At 45.4% G+C, this 19,350-nt stretch overlaps 1 protein-coding gene across 2 annotated transcripts in view; it reads right to left on the reverse strand.

Annotated features, from left to right (window-relative positions):
* The window catches only part of LOC126540457 (secernin-2), a 127,456-nt gene that overhangs the window by 102,183 nt on the left and 5,923 nt on the right, over positions 1-19,350 (reverse strand). For both annotated transcript variants that reach the window (XM_050187274.3, XM_050187275.3), the window contains exons 2-3: positions 18,296-18,465; positions 3,323-3,510 (exon numbers count right to left, since the gene is read on the reverse strand). In XM_050187274.3, coding sequence (XP_050043231.2) covers positions 3,323-3,510; positions 18,296-18,465 — 358 coding nt within the window. The remainder of the gene's footprint in view (positions 1-3,322; positions 3,511-18,295; positions 18,466-19,350) is intronic.

The following is a 19,350-nucleotide window of genomic DNA, read 5'->3' on the forward strand; positions in this document are numbered from 1 at the left end:
TGTCTTTTTTGTTTCCATTCTTTGCATTCAATTCACAATCTCTGTTTCTCTCACTTTCTTTCTGATGACTCCTGGTTGTCTATTTACAGTTTCAATCACCCTGTACTCAATTGCCAACTTTCTTGACTTCTTTCTCCATTCTGTGTCCACACTTTTCAGGTACAGATACCTGTGCAGTATAACTGCCCATTTATTTTCATCCATGTTTCTGAGTCTTTCTTCAAAACTAACATGCTCTGTGCTTCTCTGACTTCAAAAGACGCCCAACACATGTCACCCTGCAATGCCTCATTTATGATTTTACCTTGGGGGCCCAAAGCCAACTGGCATACTGATCTTTAGTTAAATTCCGGCCCCGACAAGATATGCCATTTTAAGCATAGAATGGCATTTGCGAACATCAGCTCTGGCACCATTACTTCTAGGTGCGCCATTTTTCCATATTACAATAAGTATAGTGAACTCTCGTTAATTTGAATCCACTTAATTTGAACAGATGCCATGGTCCTGTCAAGATTATGTGTACTTCAATTAGCAAATACTCCCGGTAATTTTGAACACACAGGCATTCGTGATGGTTAATTCAATAGTACCGCGCTGCCGACCATGCTCTCAGCAGTGCACCAACGCATGTGGCGGTGCCTCTGACCTGGCAGTGTGGCCGAACGCTGGCTGCTGCTCCCATCTCTCATTGCAAGTACCATAATTTGGCATGTATAATTCGTACCAAAAATAAAAATTCAAGGCTATTCCGCCCTGCGAAGGTAGATGACCAGTGAAGCTGTAAGCATCGTGGCATGAAAACTTGTGGAAAAGACTTTATTGCATCACTCACTGTCACTTAGTAACGACGGTCACAATGGCTTTGTGGTCACTATGTACACTGATAGGCACACGCGCAAATGCAAACACATTCTTTGATAACGTCAAATTGATGCACGTATGCCGCTAGGTGGTCGGTTGGGCCGGATCGGTGTGGCATAGCAATCACTATGTCTGCAACACGAAACAAGTAAACCACTCCCTTTTCAGTCCCGACACATCCACACTGAAATCACCGACAACGACCAGAGGGGTATTGCCATTGCAACTAACCCATGCAAAGTGAGTAGCCATGAGCCTTACGGGGCTATGAGCCATTGCATTTCTCGCTTGCTTACGGGGGTATGAGCCATTGATGATGACAGTTTTCGACATCCGGTTCCGTATGTTGTATGTGAGATTAGAAGGAATGTAAGCACTGTCCGCTATACTTTGCTGAATGCTTGTAGGCTCTGTCTTATGGGGCTATGAGCCAGTACATTTTTTGCTTGCGTACGGGGGTACGAGTGTTTACGAGTATGAGCCGTTGATGATGATAGTTTCTGTGGGCGGACACGAAAATTCTATCGAACCCTAAGCATGTACAGCTCCGCTGTACAAATAATTTAAGAGTAAAGTCGTGGTGAGGGTTATATGCTATATTTGCATTGCGATGCGGCTTCGCAGCAGCAAAATGTTTTCCTAGAAATGTAGCTTCACGGCAACACACGCCGCACTGCCGTGAAGCCACACTCCCGAAACACGTCACACATGTGTTACCACGGTGCACATGAACCGCCTAACTTGGCGCAGCACTTAAGTCCTCCCTTCAAGGAGCTTCCGTTAATTAGAACTCCATTTGATTCGAACCAATTTTTGGGCTCCTTAGAGTTCGAATTGTCGAAATTTGGCTGTACCATGAAAGAAAGTGGAATGCTCTGGGAGGTAAGATCTTTGACAATCTATTGATTCAGTGTTTGAATCGTCAGAGTGTGTTGTGGGATTTTTTTTTCTTCTTCCTTTTTATCCTTATAAACATATCGCAACGCACTTGGAATTCCTGCAATGGGCACTGGCCGGACTGGCAATACATCAAAATGACCAAGGCAGTGTGTCCATAACAGCTACTGCAGTAAAGAAAAAAAACTAAAAGGATAGTTACCAGTGTGTAACACGAATGTTAAAACGTTAGCTGTGGTTTTTCTGCGGGCTAGGTGTCTTTGCTCTCGATCTGGAACTCGTCAAATTGCTTGGGGGTCTGAAGGTCCTGCTTCCTTCATGACATTTCAGTCTCAAAAATGTTTCATAGCATTTTTGTTCAAACTGCTATGCTCCTCTCTGATGCTTGAGTACTTCCCGACTTTCCAGGTATACAATAGCACAACTGAAGGTGGCATGAAAACAATAGGATGATGATTCTGAAATGACGACAAAGGTAAAATGATGACAGAATGATGACAGCGTGAGGATCATGGCATGACGAGTGTATGCTGGCGATGGCGTAACGAAGCAAGTATGATGAGAATCGGATGACAAAGTTGAATGACAATGATGGAATGACCACAGCAATATCACGACAACAGTATGATAACAACTGTATGACGATGGCACAATGACGATTCTGAAACGATAGCAATGGTACAACAATGACATTGTGATGACGACAGCATGAGGACAGTGGCATGATACCGAGTGTATGACAGCAATGGAGCAACAATGATGGCTTGACGATGATAGTATGAGGAGCATTGGATGACGAAGCTTTAATGACGACGATGGAACAACCATGACAGTACCACGACGATAGTATGACAACGAATGCAGACGACAACTGTGTGACGATGTCATAACAACGATGGCATGGCGACAATGATCGTGACAACACTCATAATTACAAATGAATGATGACAGCATGATAAGATGGAATGATGAAGAAGAAATTGCATCGACAGAATGATGAAGGCGACATGACAGCAATGGTGGGCACAATCGGTTGGTTTCTGCCGCCCATGATGCATAACGATGCATGGAGGGCAACACCACCTAATGGTGCACCAGGGAGCCGAGCTTTGCATCACCATGACCTAACTACTTGCCCGCTCTCATTTATGAAAGCGCATGCATCATCATGTGCACTTCAACCAATGGAAGTACCTTCTGGCATGTTGCTAAGGTCTGCTTCTGCAAACAGCACAAAACTCGGCAACATGATGTTACAAACTTTCTTTCACTCACTTCTCTTATTGCGAACGATGCCAACAGCACAAAACTAAGCCATGAGCTAATACAAGCTAGCGCTTTGCCAACTGAAGACCTAAATCAGGAACCTGCTTTGAACATCCAGTGGACATTAGCTTTCTGCTCGAAATACAAGAAGCCTCGTCAATATCAGTTAGATGAACGGCAAACAGAACAACTCCTCCATTTCCAACTATGTATTTAGATATGAACTCCCAAGGTAAAGCTTACTCCTGAACAGAAGTAGTAGTCTGGAGCAATGCGCAAGCAAATTTGCACTCACCTCACCAAGTCCATGCCCAGCAGTCGTTCGGTGCGGTCATCTGGTCCATTGAGGTGTGTAAAGATGGCCTCGTTGCCAATACAGACACCATGCTCGTTGGCTCCCATCTCGGCACCCCACATCCAGGCCGGCTTGCTCAGCATGACTGCGCACGTCTCGGCCACCTGGTCAACTTCAATGTAGGTGCACTGCAGTGGTTAACCAAGAAGTAAAAGCTAAGTCAATCTTTGTCTTGTGCCCAGAATAAGGATATCAACAGCACATTGTTAGAAGCTATTTTTAGAAGCTCACACATGACAAAGTGATGAAGTTAGACATGTAGTGCGCTACTTGAGTGAGAGAGAGAGAGAAAGACAAAGGAAAGACAAGGAGGTTAACCAGAGATTATCACCAGATGGCTGCCATGTACTGGGGGAGGGGCAAGGGGATGCAATAGGTGAGAGAGAGAAGGATAAAAAAAAACTTTAAAAACCTACGCACACACACACACGTACACAAAAACTGTTTCTGTGGGCACTGTCACGCTGCCCGCAAAGGCGTTCCTAGTGTTATGCAGTGTCACCGTACAATCCCATGTCACACAGTGTAGTCACAATTTGTCAGAAAGTGCAGTGTCTCTTAAGTACCACAGCAGCGCCTTCATAGCGGATCGCGCTGATGTTCGCATAGGCCAGTTTCCAAGAATCTTGTCTTCTGTCATTGGGCGCTTGTCCAGTTTGTCTAGGGTGGCTGAGAGTGTTGAGCGAGCTGTTGGTGTAACATTATGATGTGTTTGCCAGTGCACCTGCACGCACAATTAGCTTGTATATATACATTTCCACCATCGTCTTCCTTCTTGCAAAATTTAATGGAAGCGTGGGGTGTTAAATCTCAGAATGGAGCTCGTGCAAGCAGCCTGCTGCACCTTCATCACTTGGCCTTGCTTAATTTCTTACCTCAACTGCACGACTGTTATGCAAGTTTTTTTACAGAAGGACCTGCTGTTCATGGCGACATTTCTTGCAAACTCCTCAGTGGTGAAAATACACCATCGCAGACCATCCCCCCCCCCACTGTGGTGTATTCTAAAAGTAAAAGAAAAACAACAAAACGGCAATAAACGCAAGTCTTGCAAGTCAAAAGGTCAGTGCTTGCTAGACCCAATAGTGATTTTTTTTTTCCTCGTTGACAACATCAATGTGTGACATCGTAACAAGACGCACTGTTGGGTGAGTTGGTTCATTATATTTAATGGGCCCATGATGACAAAGCTTTAAGCTTGAATTATATGTACTGCACGTTATACCATACATGTCCCACAGGAAGCTGGCAAATTTTGAGCACATCTGGAGTGGCAGAAAATTTGTACATGCATAAATTTTTTTTTTTACATAGTGATTGCCGTTGCTGTGCCATTGAGCGCCAAAACATGAGGAACAAGCAGAGTCCAGCATGGCAGGCACGTGGTTTCAGGATGTTTCATAACGGATAACACAGTGGTGACCTCGCATTTCTTGATGTCAGTCAAGCCACGCCAGAATGGCAGCTGCTGTCAGTGGGAGGGATTTATAGGCAGCGATTTCAAATTGGAATTTCATCTAGAAATGTGTGTTGAGACTCCAATTTCTTCTCTGTACGTAATCATATTTGTCCCATGACCCTTAGTTACACTGATAAATGTAGAATAGTTGGATTACCATGTTGTAGCCTCTTTAAGAAATTAAGAGAGCACAACAAATGATATGGACAAGACTAATGGCACAGCTTGCACCATTTTGTTTGTTTTTTACCCCTGAGGCACTTCTTTCTGTGCATGTGTAGACAATGGATGCCTTTCTTACCTCTTCCCGAACTAAAGCAGTTGCTAGCTGTTAACCGTGCTGTTGGGTGTTTTGTCCGTGTCTGTCTCTTTTTCACTATTTTAATTCCTTACCCCTTTACTTCATGAATTCTATTTTGTTGTGAAAAAAATTAGACAAGCCTGCGTTTAGGCCTGCTACGCCTAAATAAACCTCACTTTTCTAATGAAATGCTTGGTTGCGAATTTGTGAGCCGAACTTGCCACTTGTCACGTATTACATATGACAACACCATGCAGTACGGGCATATTTAATGCCCATGAATAAAGACATTCCCATTGCAGAAAATTTTGTGCTACATGTCTTTTAGTCAACACATGTGCAGTACAATGCCTGCACAAAGTAACTGCTAAACAATGACAAAGCAGGAAGCCCAACCATCACTCTGCAGCACATGTGTTTGTTATTGCACGCTCCTGGAATAAAATAAACGTCAACACGCAAGCCATCCTCAACCATTGCTGTGTGAATTCTGTGAGCTATGCACAGGGCTGTGAATATTTCACAACACCATCCATACATATTCTTACGGGGTTCAAAACAGTCAGGCGTATATTTGCAGGATATTTACAATAATCCTAGCGCCTGACAAGATGGTAGGCAGCGCGCGAAGTCCAGAGTGTCGTCTTCTTCTGACCAAGCTGACATCTTCTTCGTCAGCGCGTCACATGACCCCCTGCGGCGGAAGCACCGGCTCGGTGCTGGTTAGGAGGCGGGCGAGTGATAAAACTTAAGATGCGTGACATGGAATACGTCGGAGTGATGCTGAGCCACGGTTGGCTCAAGAGGGACGATTTCATACGTGACGTCAGTTACTTTACGCAAGACACGGTAAGGGCCAGAGTAGCGTGAAAGTAACTTCTCCGAGAGGCCAACGCGTCGCGACGGCGACCAAAGAAGAACCAGGGTGCCCGGTGTGTAATGGACGTCACGATGGCGGACGTCATATAAGCACCGCGGATTGTCCTGCGACTCCACAAGTCGACGTCTGGCAATATGGCGTGCTTCTTGAGCTTTGAGTATGGCTTCACGGGTGTACTCGGACGTGGAATTCAGGCTAGCAGGCAGAATGGTGTTGAAAGGTAGCATAGGGTCGCGGCCAAACAAGAGGAAGAATGGAGAGAAGCCAGCGGTATCATGGCGAGACGAATTATAGGCGAAAGTAACGAACGGTAGCGCAACGTCCCAGTTGCGATGGTCAGTGGAGACATACATGGACAGCATGTCAGTAAGGGTGCGGTTACAGCGCTCGGTTAGACCGTTCGTTTGTGGATGGTAAGCAGTAGCAAGTTTGTGTTCAGTAGCGCACGAGTGCAGAATGTCGTTGACGACTTTAAAAAGAAAGTAGCGGCCGCGGTCGGTGAGGAGCTGTCGAGGGGCACCGTGGTGAAGGATGACATTCTCTAGGAGGAAGTCGGCGACATCAGTTGCACAGCTTGTCAGAAGAGCCCGTGTGATTGCATATCGGGAGGCATAGTCTGTTGCTACAGCAATCCACTTGTTTCCAGAATCAGACGTAGGAAAAGGGCCTACAAGATCAACACCTACACGGAAGAATGGTTCTGATGGTACGTCAAGTGGTTGAAGGCAACCAGCAGAGAGTGTGGTCGGCTTTTTGTGTCGTTGACAAAGGTCACACGCAGCGACATAATGGCAGACGTCACGGTATAGACCAGGCCAATAGAAGCGCCGACGAACGCGATCATAGGTCCATGACACGCCAAGGTGACCGGCAGTCGGGACATCATGAAGCTGGGCGAGAACAATCTGACGCTGATGCTCGGGCACAACGAAGAGTCGGGCAGGGCCGTCCGGGCGCATGTTAGAGCGGTACATATACCATCTTGAAGTTCAAACATGTGAAGGGAACGATCGGGCGTCGTTGAACTGAGCTGTTGAATAAGGTCTTGTTCGGCTCCAATATCAGACGTTGTTCGGCTCCAATATCACGAAAAGCAGCCAGAGAGAGAACGGTGACAGGTATGCCGGCCGCAGAAACGTCAGGAGGGTCGACAAGCAGTCCGCATCTTGATGTAACCGGCCGGTCTTGTATACAACTGAATAGTTGTATTCTTGAAGGCGCACGACAGACTCTATCAATGAGAAGGTCGCCTGGCAATTGTCGGGGCCATGGGTTGGGGTCGTGACAGGAGATGCGGCTTCTATTTCACGTCGAATGACATGGACAATGTCATCAGAGTGATTGGGTGTGGGCGGACTGCGGAGGTCTTCGCAGGTGGACGTAGCAGCCGTGTTGGGAAGGCGGAGAAATGGCTGGGCAATGCGGCGACTCTTGGCTTCTTCAAACCGCCAGCATTAGGGAATTATGGCTTGCACAGTGGAAGAATTCTTGAAGACAAGAAGATGGAAGGCATCATCTGCCATGCCCTTAATGACATGTGCTACCTTATCTGGTTCGGACATCTTCGGATCTACTTTGCGGCCCAGAGTGAGCACGTCCTGGATGTAAGTGAGATAGGATTCTGTGCACGTCTGGACACGCGAAGTGAGGTCTTTTTGAGCAGCGCGCTGACGTCCAACTGGCTTGCCAAACAAATCTTTGAGTTTCTGTTTACAGATGTCCCAGCTGGTAAGTTCCTCCCCGTGGGTCTGAAACCAGACGCGTGCCATGCCCACGAGGTAAAATATCAGATTCGCAAGCATGATCGTCTGGTCCCAGTGGTTGCTGGCGCTCACCCGCTCATATAGTTGAAGCCAGTCTTCAACATCAGTGTCGTCGGTGCCAGAAAAGGTTCCTGGGTTGCGGGGTTGTGATAGAATGATGGTGGGCGTGGGTGCTAACGGGCCCGAAGCATCCTCCCCTTGTGCTGGCATTGTAGATGCAGCCAAGGAGCGCCCGCTGCTTAAATCCGTCTTGATAATGATCCCGCAACCTCCACCAAAAATGTTACAGGGTTAAAAGCAGTCAGACGCATATTTACAGGATATTTACAATAATCGTAGTGGCTGACAAGATGGTAGGCAGCGTGCGAAGTCCAGAGTGTCGTCTTCTTCCGACCAAGCTGACAACATCTTCTTCGTCAGCGTGTCACAATATGTATATACAGTGAAGGCTGTCTAAATTTTTTTTCAACACTTGCAACAGTTGTCAAGCACTAACAGTAGCCATAGGGAATACAAGCACAAGCATATTTTTTGTTGCCACATCGTTTCTACTGCAAAGCTGAGTACTAAGTGTGTCAAAGATTGTGAGCAGTATAGTCGCAGTAAAAATTACCCCAGAGCAGCACCAGCAGGCCCCTAAAAAAGTAATGGAACCCGGAAAGGACACTAATGGTACCAAACACGGACGTCCATACTGTAAACAACATGACTCTACTAAAGTTGTTCAGAAGGGCCGCAGTAACTACACCGCATGCATTCGCTGTGTAGTTTACCACACCTGTGAATCTCTTAGTACATCTCCGACTGTTGACTCATGACGAACATCTCACTCTATTGACGATTCACCTCCTGCATCCAGACAGTGCTTTTTCGAGATCTCTATCACATCATCTTTATCATCATGTGATCTCTATCACATCATATCACATCACTCTTTCAGGTTCTGCTCCAGCCAAAATAGCAAACATACCAGCATGAACTTCATCAAGAACTGTGGTGCACCTCTCTATTCCGGGAGTTATTAAAAAGTTGCGTATACTCTCATGTGCCCTTAGGCAATTTGCCTTACCACATATGTCTGCAGAATATGCTGCTTCCATGCCTCTAAACACACACACACACACACACACACACACACAGATGGGTCGGTTCCTTCAACTACTTCAAGCACAATACTGAATTTGATGATCAGTAAGCATTTCTGCCTCAACTGCCAAGCTACATCAACGGCTGCAGAGACTGTAGCCATCTGTGAAGCTGTCCATTTTATATCAATGAAACCACCTCAAGTCTGGACTATATATTAGGACGCAAAACTAGTACTACAAGTGATTCGTTCTACCCTTAAACAAGCATTGTACTGTCTCCTTGCTCAATATGTGGTAGAATTACACGATTTCACCTTGAGCACTGGTCATCATATAAGGTTTCAATGGATTCTAGGGCACTGCGTCTTATACAGAAATGAGCTCACCAAAGAAGATGCAATAATAGCCCACAATAATGCCATGCAAGCGTCCATTCCAGTTTCTTGGCCCGACACTGACGTTCTAGTGTACACGCCATATGGGCAAAAAACAATGGAACATACCGGGCACTGCCAAGTCACCGTCATCACTGCCTTCACAGACTCGAACTTGGTATAGAAATGAAATTACCACTTATGATGAAAAGAAGTAATGCAAGCCTGCTGCACAGGTTATGACTAGGTGTGGCATTCACTCAATGCTACTTGCATCTTATTGCCTGTGCAGACAGTCCGGACTGCAAAGAGTGCGATATACCAAAAACCACAGCACAAATCCTGTGCATCTGCTCGTGATATGCTGTGCAAAGACAGCCATTTGTATAACATTTGTTCAAGTTTACCAATCAACCTTTGTCTGAAAAGGTTTCAGTGGGACCTTGGCTGGTCCTTTATTATCAGCGTGATGTCCTAGTGGTTCTAATCAAATTCTTGAATGACAGTGGCTTGTATTTGAGATTTTGAAGAGTCTTTGTTGTTTAAGTTCACTCACCACCATTTTCATCTTTATCATGAACACTTCTCCCTCTTTCTCTTTTTCTTACTCCCATTTCCCTTCCCCAATGGTAAGTAGCAGGTAGGTCAGAACTTTGATTCAAGCCGACCTCTGAACTTTCCTATCACAATAAATGTATTTCTCTCTCTCTCTCTATCTATTTCGTAACACCAGTCATAAAGAAATAAATATTATAAAGAACCCCCAGAGCATAACCTCAGTGCCAACGATTACAGAACCTCACCAGATCATAAATTCTGGTTAACTGGTTTTCCATTGTCGTACATTAGTGCACAAAAAGATGTATACAATGTTGAAGCATTGTGTATGGTGGCCACTAAAGAACAACATTAAATCAGTTTAGATTGGTAACTTATTATCTAGAAAACATATTCTCATTAACGTGATGGAAAAATTTTCGTAATTACCAGAGAGAATAAAGATTCAATTGTTCCCTTCTGAATTTCGTGCTGAAGCCTCAGTGGTGGTACATCAGTCTGATGTCACAAATTTCAAAGTGCTTTTAATGCATTCGCATTCTTAAGGTACTTCACAAACTTTTTGGGGGATATCTATCCATCTATGTACATTTGTTTGTATGTATGTATGTTTGTATGTAACCGTTTTCCCACCTACCTGGGTTACTGGGTAATCAGTGGTCAAATGGGTAGCACATCGAGCTGGTTTGCTGAGGTAACAGGGTTCGAAACTAACCATTAGACCAATTTGGGTCGCTGAGTGTTTGGCAATGTGTACATGCATGCTGCTCTTCAACGAACCTCTTTCATGCTGACATGGGTCAACGTAGATGCAGGAATGGTTAGTTAGTTAGTTAGTTGAATGGGGTTTAATGGCGCAAAAGCGGCTGAGGCTATGCTGCGCCAAACACGAGGTGTTTTAAAATCAAGTTTATGAAGGAAAAGGCTTTGTTAATCTATATTTTATGTAGAAATCCAGTGTCGTGTAGAAATTTACGGACGTCACTCAATGGGACTAGCGGATCATCACCTAAAATTAGAGCAGGGTGTAAAGGTATGTGTAGTTGATATAATTTGTGCAAAAGTGTTCGTCTGTGTGTTTCAGTCTGCGTACATGTGAGTAATATGTGCATAACTGTTAGTGGCTGTTGACATTTCTCACATGTTGGTGTGTCTTCTTTGGTGAGTAAGTAATTGTGCGTGAGGTGTGTGTGCCCAATGCGCAGTCGGCATAAAACTACTTCGATGAACCGCTCCTGATGATAGCATGACTTCCACTCGCCAACTATGGGTTTCGTGAGATGTAGCTTGTTGTCGGCACAACGGTCCCATTCGCGTTGCCATTTTACCGTGAAGGCTTTTCTAATTGCACGGATGCTATCATTATATGGGAGTTTCGTGTTTGTGATACCTTTGTGTGCTGCCATCAATGCACATCTATCAGCTGCTTCGTTACCTGGTATCCCAACATGGCTTGGGACCCAACAGAAACGAATTGACCTCCCGTATTCGTTAAGCGCCAACATATTTAAAATGTCTCCTATCAGGGGTTCACACTCAGATTTCAGCTGTAGGGCCTTCAGTGTGCTTAAAGAATCAGTGTATATGAGTGCATGTTTGTGTTTGTCAGTGATTATCTTTTTAACAACAACCCATATAGCGTAAACTTCGGCCGTGAACACAGAGGCGTGTTGTGGCAATCGGATACTTGTTTCCCAACTTTCTGTTACGGCCCCCACACCCACGTGATTTTTTGTTTTAGAGCCATCAGTGTAATATTCCATGTTATTTTGATATTTGTCCTGAAGTGCACGGAATTCTTGTATAATGTGTTCGTGTGGGGTGTCTTTCTTCTTTAAATGTGTCATTGTCCAGTCGCACAACTGTGTGAAATCGTACCACGGGGCCAACCATTGTGGTTTCTTGGCAACCTGGAGGACTTCGTGGGGAATGTCATAATCCCGACAGTATTGCTCATACCGCAGGACAAGTGGCCTAATCATGTTCGGTTTATTTGTGTAGTGTAAGCGTGTGTTGCATTGTGTGAGGATGTTGTAGCATATGTGTTGGGGTGATGACTGAATTTTGAGTACGTAGGAAAATGTGAGGAATGCTCTGCGCTGCTGTAAGGAGGGTTCATTACACTCGACGTATAAACTTGGAATAGGTGAAGTTCGGTAGGCACCACTTGCCAGTCGCAGTCCAAGGTTATGCACCGGATCAAGTCGTTGGATGTAGGATATTCTGGCTGAACCGTAAACCACGGAGCCGTAGTCTAAAAGGCTACGCACAAGAGACCGGTAAATACGTAAAAGACAGGTTCGGTCGGAACCCCAGTGCTTATGAGATAAAACTTTGAGGATATTCAATGCTTTATTTGCCTTAGTCTTTAGTGCTTTAATGTGGGATAGGAAGTTTAGTTTTTTGTCAAAGGTTACTCCCAAGAATTTATATTCTTGTTTCACCGGCAGCGCGACATTATTCATTTTTAAATCTGGGTCTAAATACAACCCTCGTTTTTGCGAGAATAGCACTGTAACGGTTTTTTGGGTAGAGAAGCGGAAGCCATTTTTCTCAGCCCATTCGGTTAGTTTATTAATTGTTATCTGGAGCTGCCTTTCACATGTTTGTAAGTTTGAGGCGCGGCACGCTATATGCAGATCACCGACGTATATGGAGTGCATAACAGAGGGGGGAATGACTTTGTTAACGGAGTTCATTTTTACTATAAAGAGTGTTGTGCTTAGTACGCATCCTTGTGGCACACCATTTTCCTGATTGAATACACGTGACAATGTCGTTCCTAAACGCACCTGGAATGTTCGGTCCGACATGAAATCGGCTAGACATTTCAGCATTCTACCTCGGATTCCTAAATCTGCTAAGTCCCTTAATATACCAAACCTCCATGTTGTGTCGTACGCCCTTTCTAAGTCAAAGAAAACAGTGAGACAATATTGTTTGTGTAGGAAGGCTGCACGTATCTCGTCTTCTAGCCGGACTAGGTGATCTGTTGTGGAGCAACCTTTCTTGTATCCACACTGATGGTTATCTAGCATGTTTTCTGTGTCAAGGACGTATGTCAATCTTATGTTGATGATGGCCTCATAGGACTTTGCAAGACAGCTTGTGAGTGCTATGGGTCTATAACTGGTTGCTGTTGTGGGAGACTTTCCGGCTTTCAAGAACGGGATTATGATAGCTTTCTTCCACTCTTTGGGCATTTTCCCCGTTTCCCAGATTATGTTGAAAAAATGAAGCAAGGTCTCAACTGCTTTAGGGGATAGGTGGGCTAGCATTGTATAGTGTACCCTGTCCGGACCGGGTGCTGTTTTTTTGCCACTAGTAAGGACTCTGTTGATTTCTGGAAGTGTTAGAGGGCCGTTATACAGTCTTTCTGAACTTCCTGTGGTCGGAAGCTTTAGTTTTTCTGCTAATTGCTTATGTTTCAGGAATGCAGCAGAGTAGTTTTTCGAGCTTGATATATCATGGAAATGTTGCCCTAATATGTCTGCTTGTTCTTCTATATTTGTTTGTGTGCCTGGAGGTGACAGTATGGGGATAGTGTAAGAAGCGTAATCGCCTCTAAACTTGCAAAGCTGATCCCACATTCGTTTGGATGTTATTGAACTATTTATAGACGAGACATAATTTTTCCAGGACTGTCTTTCGGCTTGTCTGCGTGTGTACCTGGCTTTCGCTTTGGCTTTTTTGAAGGAGAGTAGATTGTCTTGTGTTGGGTATCGCCGAAAGATACCCCACGCTTTGTTTTGTAGTTTTTTTGTTTGTGTACATTCCTTCGTCCACCAGGGTTTCAGGTTTTTTCTTAATAAGTCAGAGGATTGTGGGATTGTTTCTGCTGCTGCAGCAAGTATACAGGCGGTGATCTTATCATTCATTTCATCTATGGTAAGCTCATCTGATATGTTATCCAGACTGGCCTTTTGAGTAAAGAGAGGCCAGTCTGCTAGGTGGAGTTTCCAACGGGGTGGTCTTAATGGTATGGTAGGTGAAGGAGATTTTCTTTTAATAATAGCAGGCATATGGTCACTACCATAGGGGTTGTCAATAACACTCCAATGAAAATCGTCAAAGAGAGATGGAGAGCATAGTGCCAGATCTAAGCAACTCATAGCGCCTGTGCTTGGGGAGTAGTAAGTTGCCGCACCGGTGTTTAAAAGGCATATGTTATTTGTTAGGATAAAATCTTCAAGTGTTTGACCCCTGGTGTCAGTTGTTTGACTACCCCACAACGTGTTATGTGAATTAAAATCACCGGCTAATAAAAATGGTTCGGGTAGCTGGTTTAAAATTAACTCAAGGTCTCTTACGGTAAAATGTAAATGCGGCGGAATGTATACTGAACAAATGGTGATGGTTCTGTGAGCTAAAACGGTGACAGCAACGGCTTCTATGTGAGTGTTAATGGGAACTTCTCTGGCTGCTATACCACCTGGCAGGACAATGGCTACACCACCTGACAGCCGGTTCGCCTGAGTACGGTCGCGCCGTACAACAGTGAGACCTTTCAAAATGTTTTTGTGTTTTTCGCCTAGGTTTGTTTCCTGTAAACACAGGGCTACAGGAGAGAAGTTTATTAATATGTCTTTAATGTCACCTAAGTTGTGTAAAAGCCCTCTACAATTCCAGTGGATAATAAAAGCCATTTTAAAATGGGAAGATAAGAAATGGCATTACGGAAAAATTAAGTGGTGTGGTATAGGTGACATGGATTTAAAAAGGCTAGTACAAATGAGCGATAACCTTTAGGTTAACGCTTTCTTAGTTTGAGTTGTTATTGGGATTTTATCCCTCTTGCCGCGCTCGAGAGAGCGCTTATCCTTCGGTGTCAATGACACCGGAGTTTTTGTGTCGACCTCCATCGCTCTCTCTGAGGCGCTGGAGGACCGAGAGTTAGGCGCCGAGACACGTGCCTCGGGCCTTGGGGTTCGTTTGATTTTAGGGCCCTGTGGGGCTGGTGTCTGCAGGGCCGTCGAAGAGGGTGGAGCAGTACTGACTGCTTCCACCACGGGGGCGGGAGGAGTCACTGCGGCACCACTGCGCCTGGGCTCGGAGGACTCCGGAGGCCTCTGTGACGCTGCCCCCGCCTGCGTCACTTCGGCATAACTTCTTCGGGGAAGGTACGACAGTCTTTTTCTGGCTTCGAAGAACGAGATTTTTTCTTTAACAGTAAGTGCAATGACTTCTTTTTCTTTTTTCCAGCAAGGGCAGGACCGCGAATAAGCTGGGTGATCTCCCTTGCAGTTAACACAATGTGGCGAAGAAGTGCAATTCTCTGATTGGTGGTCGTTGGAGCTGCATTTAGCACAAGTTGTTTGTCCTCGGCATGCATGTGAAGCATGTCCAAATCTTTGGCACTTAAAACACAGTCTGGGATTCGGGATATACGGTCTCACATTGACTTTGACATAACCTGCATCGAGTGAAGTAGGCATTACGCTTGTTCCGAAGGTGAGTATAACATGTTTGGTGGGGATTTCTTGATCGTTTCTTCGGATTACTATTCTTTGTACTTTGGTTACATTTTGCTCCTGAAAACCTTCCAGGAGTTCCTCGTCGCTTAAACCAATGAAGTCTTCTTCAGATATTACTCCCCTGCTTGTATTAAGCGTTCTGTGGGCTGAAACAGTCACTGTCGCTTCGCCAATACTGGTAAGTTCAGAGAGCTTATCTGCTTGATCTTTGTTATTCAGTTCTAGGAGGAGGTCCCCGCTAGACATTTTGGATGCTTTGTATGTTGGTCCGATTTTGTCTTTCAGACACTTCGCTACCAGGAAAGGAGAGAGTTTCCTTACCGGAGTGTTGCTTTCACTATGCACTACATAGTACTTTGGAAATGTTGGGGCGTTGCTTTGAAAGGAAAATTGAAATGGTACTTCGGTGCGGCATCTCTTCAGACGCCGATCATAAACAACAGAGGCTTGCGCTGCCATAGGAAAATGTGTATGTTCGGCAACAGCGCCGACCGCCCACCACGGAGCCCAACGAGGGGACGCGGCACAGCTTGTGTACAAGCCTGCACGACGCCAGCCGTACGCCATCACTATAACCCAATATGGTGTACCCAAGGTAGGATATCCACACAAGGTTAACCCTTGCCGCCGTGAAGAAAGGAAGTAAAAAGAAGAGAGAAGGAGACAGGAAAGGTCAAAAAGTGAGAGATAAAGACAAAGATTCGAGGAGGGAGAGACAGGAAAAGGCGACTGCCGATTTCCCCCGGGTGGGTCAGTCCGGGGGTGCCGTCTATGTGAAGCAGAGGCCAAAGAGGTGTGTTGCCTCCACCGGGGGGCCTTAAAGGTCCAAACACCCTGCATCGGCTCAACCCCCAGGATCCCCTTTTCCCCAGACACGGCTAAGCCGCGCACGGCTACACGCGGGAGGGTCCAACCCTCGTGTGCTCGGGTCCGTGGTGTCGCAACACACCAAACGCCTGCTGACGCAGACGCCCCTGCGGGGAGATGCAGGAATGGGTAAGTACCGCTGTTCGAAGACTCTTTGGCACCAACCTGGGGTGTACAGGATATGTGCCACTCAGTCTGTGCTGGTATCAAATGAATCTCTTTGATGCCAACTTGGGTTGATGGGTATGTGCCAGTAGGTGTACACCCCTCTTCAATTAATGTCCTTGATGCGAACATCTACAACAATGAAAAAGCTCCCTTAAATTTCGCCAGTGCTGAGCGTAATCGAACCCACGTCACAAGGGTTCCTCAAGGACAGCAACCCGGCGCATTAGCAGGCTGTGCCACAAAGGCCCTGGGTATACTGCTTCTCAGTGAACACATTTCACACCACTGTTTTAGCGAGGCGGGCAATGAATGCACTCGGTATGTACTGCTCTTCTATGTACGTCTCGCTAACTTGGGTGACTGAGTATGTGCCACAGAATGTGTGGCAAGCGAGCACACAATTCTCAGCGTTTGTAGGCACTGGCGCACCACACTTTCAATCTCTGAGGCCATGCACAGACTCCCTGGCAGTGCCACTAGATACCGCAGCATGTCCAGAAAGAAGCGCGAGAGAGAAAAGTCCGGTTGCCGCACAACGCATTTCTCAGAATTCGCATGCACCGGCACTCCATGCATTTCAGAGGCCATGCACAGGCTTCGCAATGGTGGCGCTAGATGGCGTCGACTGCTCTTAGGGAAGTGCAAAGAGAAGTCCAGCTGCAGTACACGTCTCATACATAACTCATGTCAATGGTGGCACTATGTTGTGTCGCTATATTGACTCAATGCTAACGCATTACCGTCGACAGTTATCGTTATATCGGTTCTGCCACAATATTTTTTTGTACTTGCATCATTCTATTGCCGAGAAACCTTTTGTAATTTTCCATGTGGAGTCATTGGCTACTTTCACATCATTTATCAGCTCCCACAAGGCCTGAAGGCATTACAGAGAGGAGTGGTAGAATTCATAAATACAGTCATATGTGGTAATATAATATTAGCTCAATATTCACAAAAAAGAACAATGTCTATAGAAAGAAAGATGTCCTTCACTACAGACAAACATTTTACTAGGCCAGAGTAGACACTGTCAAAATTTTTGACATCACAACAAGCTGGCACGGGAACCTCAGGGCAGCGTTGCCACCGGTCCATCGGTTAGTAGCAGTCTTTAATGCAATTAGCGTTCTTAGGATACTTCACACACTTTCCGGTAGTTATCAGTCGGTCTCTCTAGCCATCTGCCCACTAACTTGGGTCATCGAGTAGTCCGGGGTCTAACGGCTAGAGCATCAGGCTGCTGTGCTGAGCAAACTGGGTTTCAAACCAATCGTCAGACCAGCTTTGGTCACTGGATATCTACCGCTCTTCATTGAACCTCTTTGATGGCAACTTGAGTCAATGTGTAGAGCATGGTCTAATAGGTGGAGAGTGGGACTGCTGTGCTGAGGGAACTGGGTTCGAGACTAACCGTCAGACCAACTTTGGTCAGTCACTGGGTATGTGACGCTGTTCAAAGAACTCTTTGACACCAACTTAGGTCACTGGGTATTTACCAGTGCTATATGCCACCTCTTCGACGACAAAAATTCTTTAAGCTTCCTCCAGTAAAGGGCGGCATTCTACCTGCGCCAAATATATACAGAGAAGCTTGTCTGAATAATATTCAGAAGGACTTCGCATGGACCGCACCAGCATCGCTAGATGGTGCACCGTGTCTAATAAGAAGCGCGTGAGAGAAGCCTGGCTGCCTACACGCCTCGTACATGACGCATTTTGGCATTCGCGATACGGTGTGTCGATACACTGTTTCCCTGCTAATCTCATTAATGTCGACATTCATCGTAAGATGGGTTCTGCCAGAATTTTCCTGTTGTAGAAACGTGATTCACTAAAACAGCTCCACTTAATGGCTCTCTTTAGTGCGATTTTAACAGTGGCATTCAGTTTCTCCTTCGGTGGCCTTTAACAGCTTTTTCTTTTTTCTATGGCTGTTCCATTAGCGTATTACTTTTCTGCAGTGGGACGGCAACCTCACCTGCAACTTGGTTGAAGTGCTGTGATGGGTCTTGGGCACGTACACCACCTCCTGCACCTCCCCCGCGGGACGGTCAGAGTTCTTGCCAAACACGATGCAGTCATTGCGTGTGGCCGGTGGCAAGGCCACAAAGGTGTCGCATGATGTAGGTCGGTTCCTAAGAACAGACTCTGCAGGGAAGGAAAATGTGGAACAATCATGAAATGCAGAGGCGATTTGAAACAACAGGTACTATGGCGTACGGTTTGAAAACAAATTACATCGTTCGGTGACAGAGGGCTTGACACTGTGAGCATCAGTAGGCCTCAAAATTGCTGCCAATTCTGAGTACTGTACACTCTTACAGCAAAGCTGTTATAGGGACACTAAAGATTAAATGACTTTGCCTGTGATTTAACCTTTCTGCAATACCAAGAAAGCTACTGTTACCGTGAGAGGAGGCTTGGTAAACCAGAAAAGACTCAAAATCTAAAGACGAGTGGTGCCGCTACTTTGAAGTTTCCACACCAGATCGTTGTGACATCACGGATTTTGATGGCACTCGCTAGGTCCTATTTAGTTTTTTTATCAGCAAAAATTAACTACACTGCGTTCTAAAGGAGACAAGGACTGATCATGGCAAGCTTCAGAAAATTTCAATGAGCCAACACAGTCCAAATATGAAAAAAAAATACTTTGAAATATGTGACGTCCGTTACCCTGATGTATCGCCGTTGGGGCTTCTGCGGGAAATTCAAAAAATGAAAATTTGAATGTCATTTTCTTTTTTAATAATAAACCTGTTATGGTGAAATTAATGACAATAGAGTTTTCAAACATTACTTTTTCAGTCCAAACCGAATTATTGTTTTACTTTAGTGTCCCTTTAAGGGGACTTCCACAACTGTTTTCATGTGGCTACAGTGAAAGCCGACAGCAGTCGGTGGCATGGCCGATATCAAATGTCCTTTCTAGGAACAGCCAGCAATGCGACCTGCGTCAAAATCCCCAATTTTTTTTAAATGTAATTATCAATGATTATAAGTTGTTTTGCATTACCTCAGTGAAATAGACAG

The sequence above is a fragment of the Dermacentor andersoni genome, chromosome 2 (assembly GCF_023375885.2).
Source record: "Dermacentor andersoni chromosome 2, qqDerAnde1_hic_scaffold, whole genome shotgun sequence".
Classification (NCBI taxonomy): Eukaryota; Metazoa; Arthropoda; class Arachnida; order Ixodida; family Ixodidae; genus Dermacentor; species Dermacentor andersoni.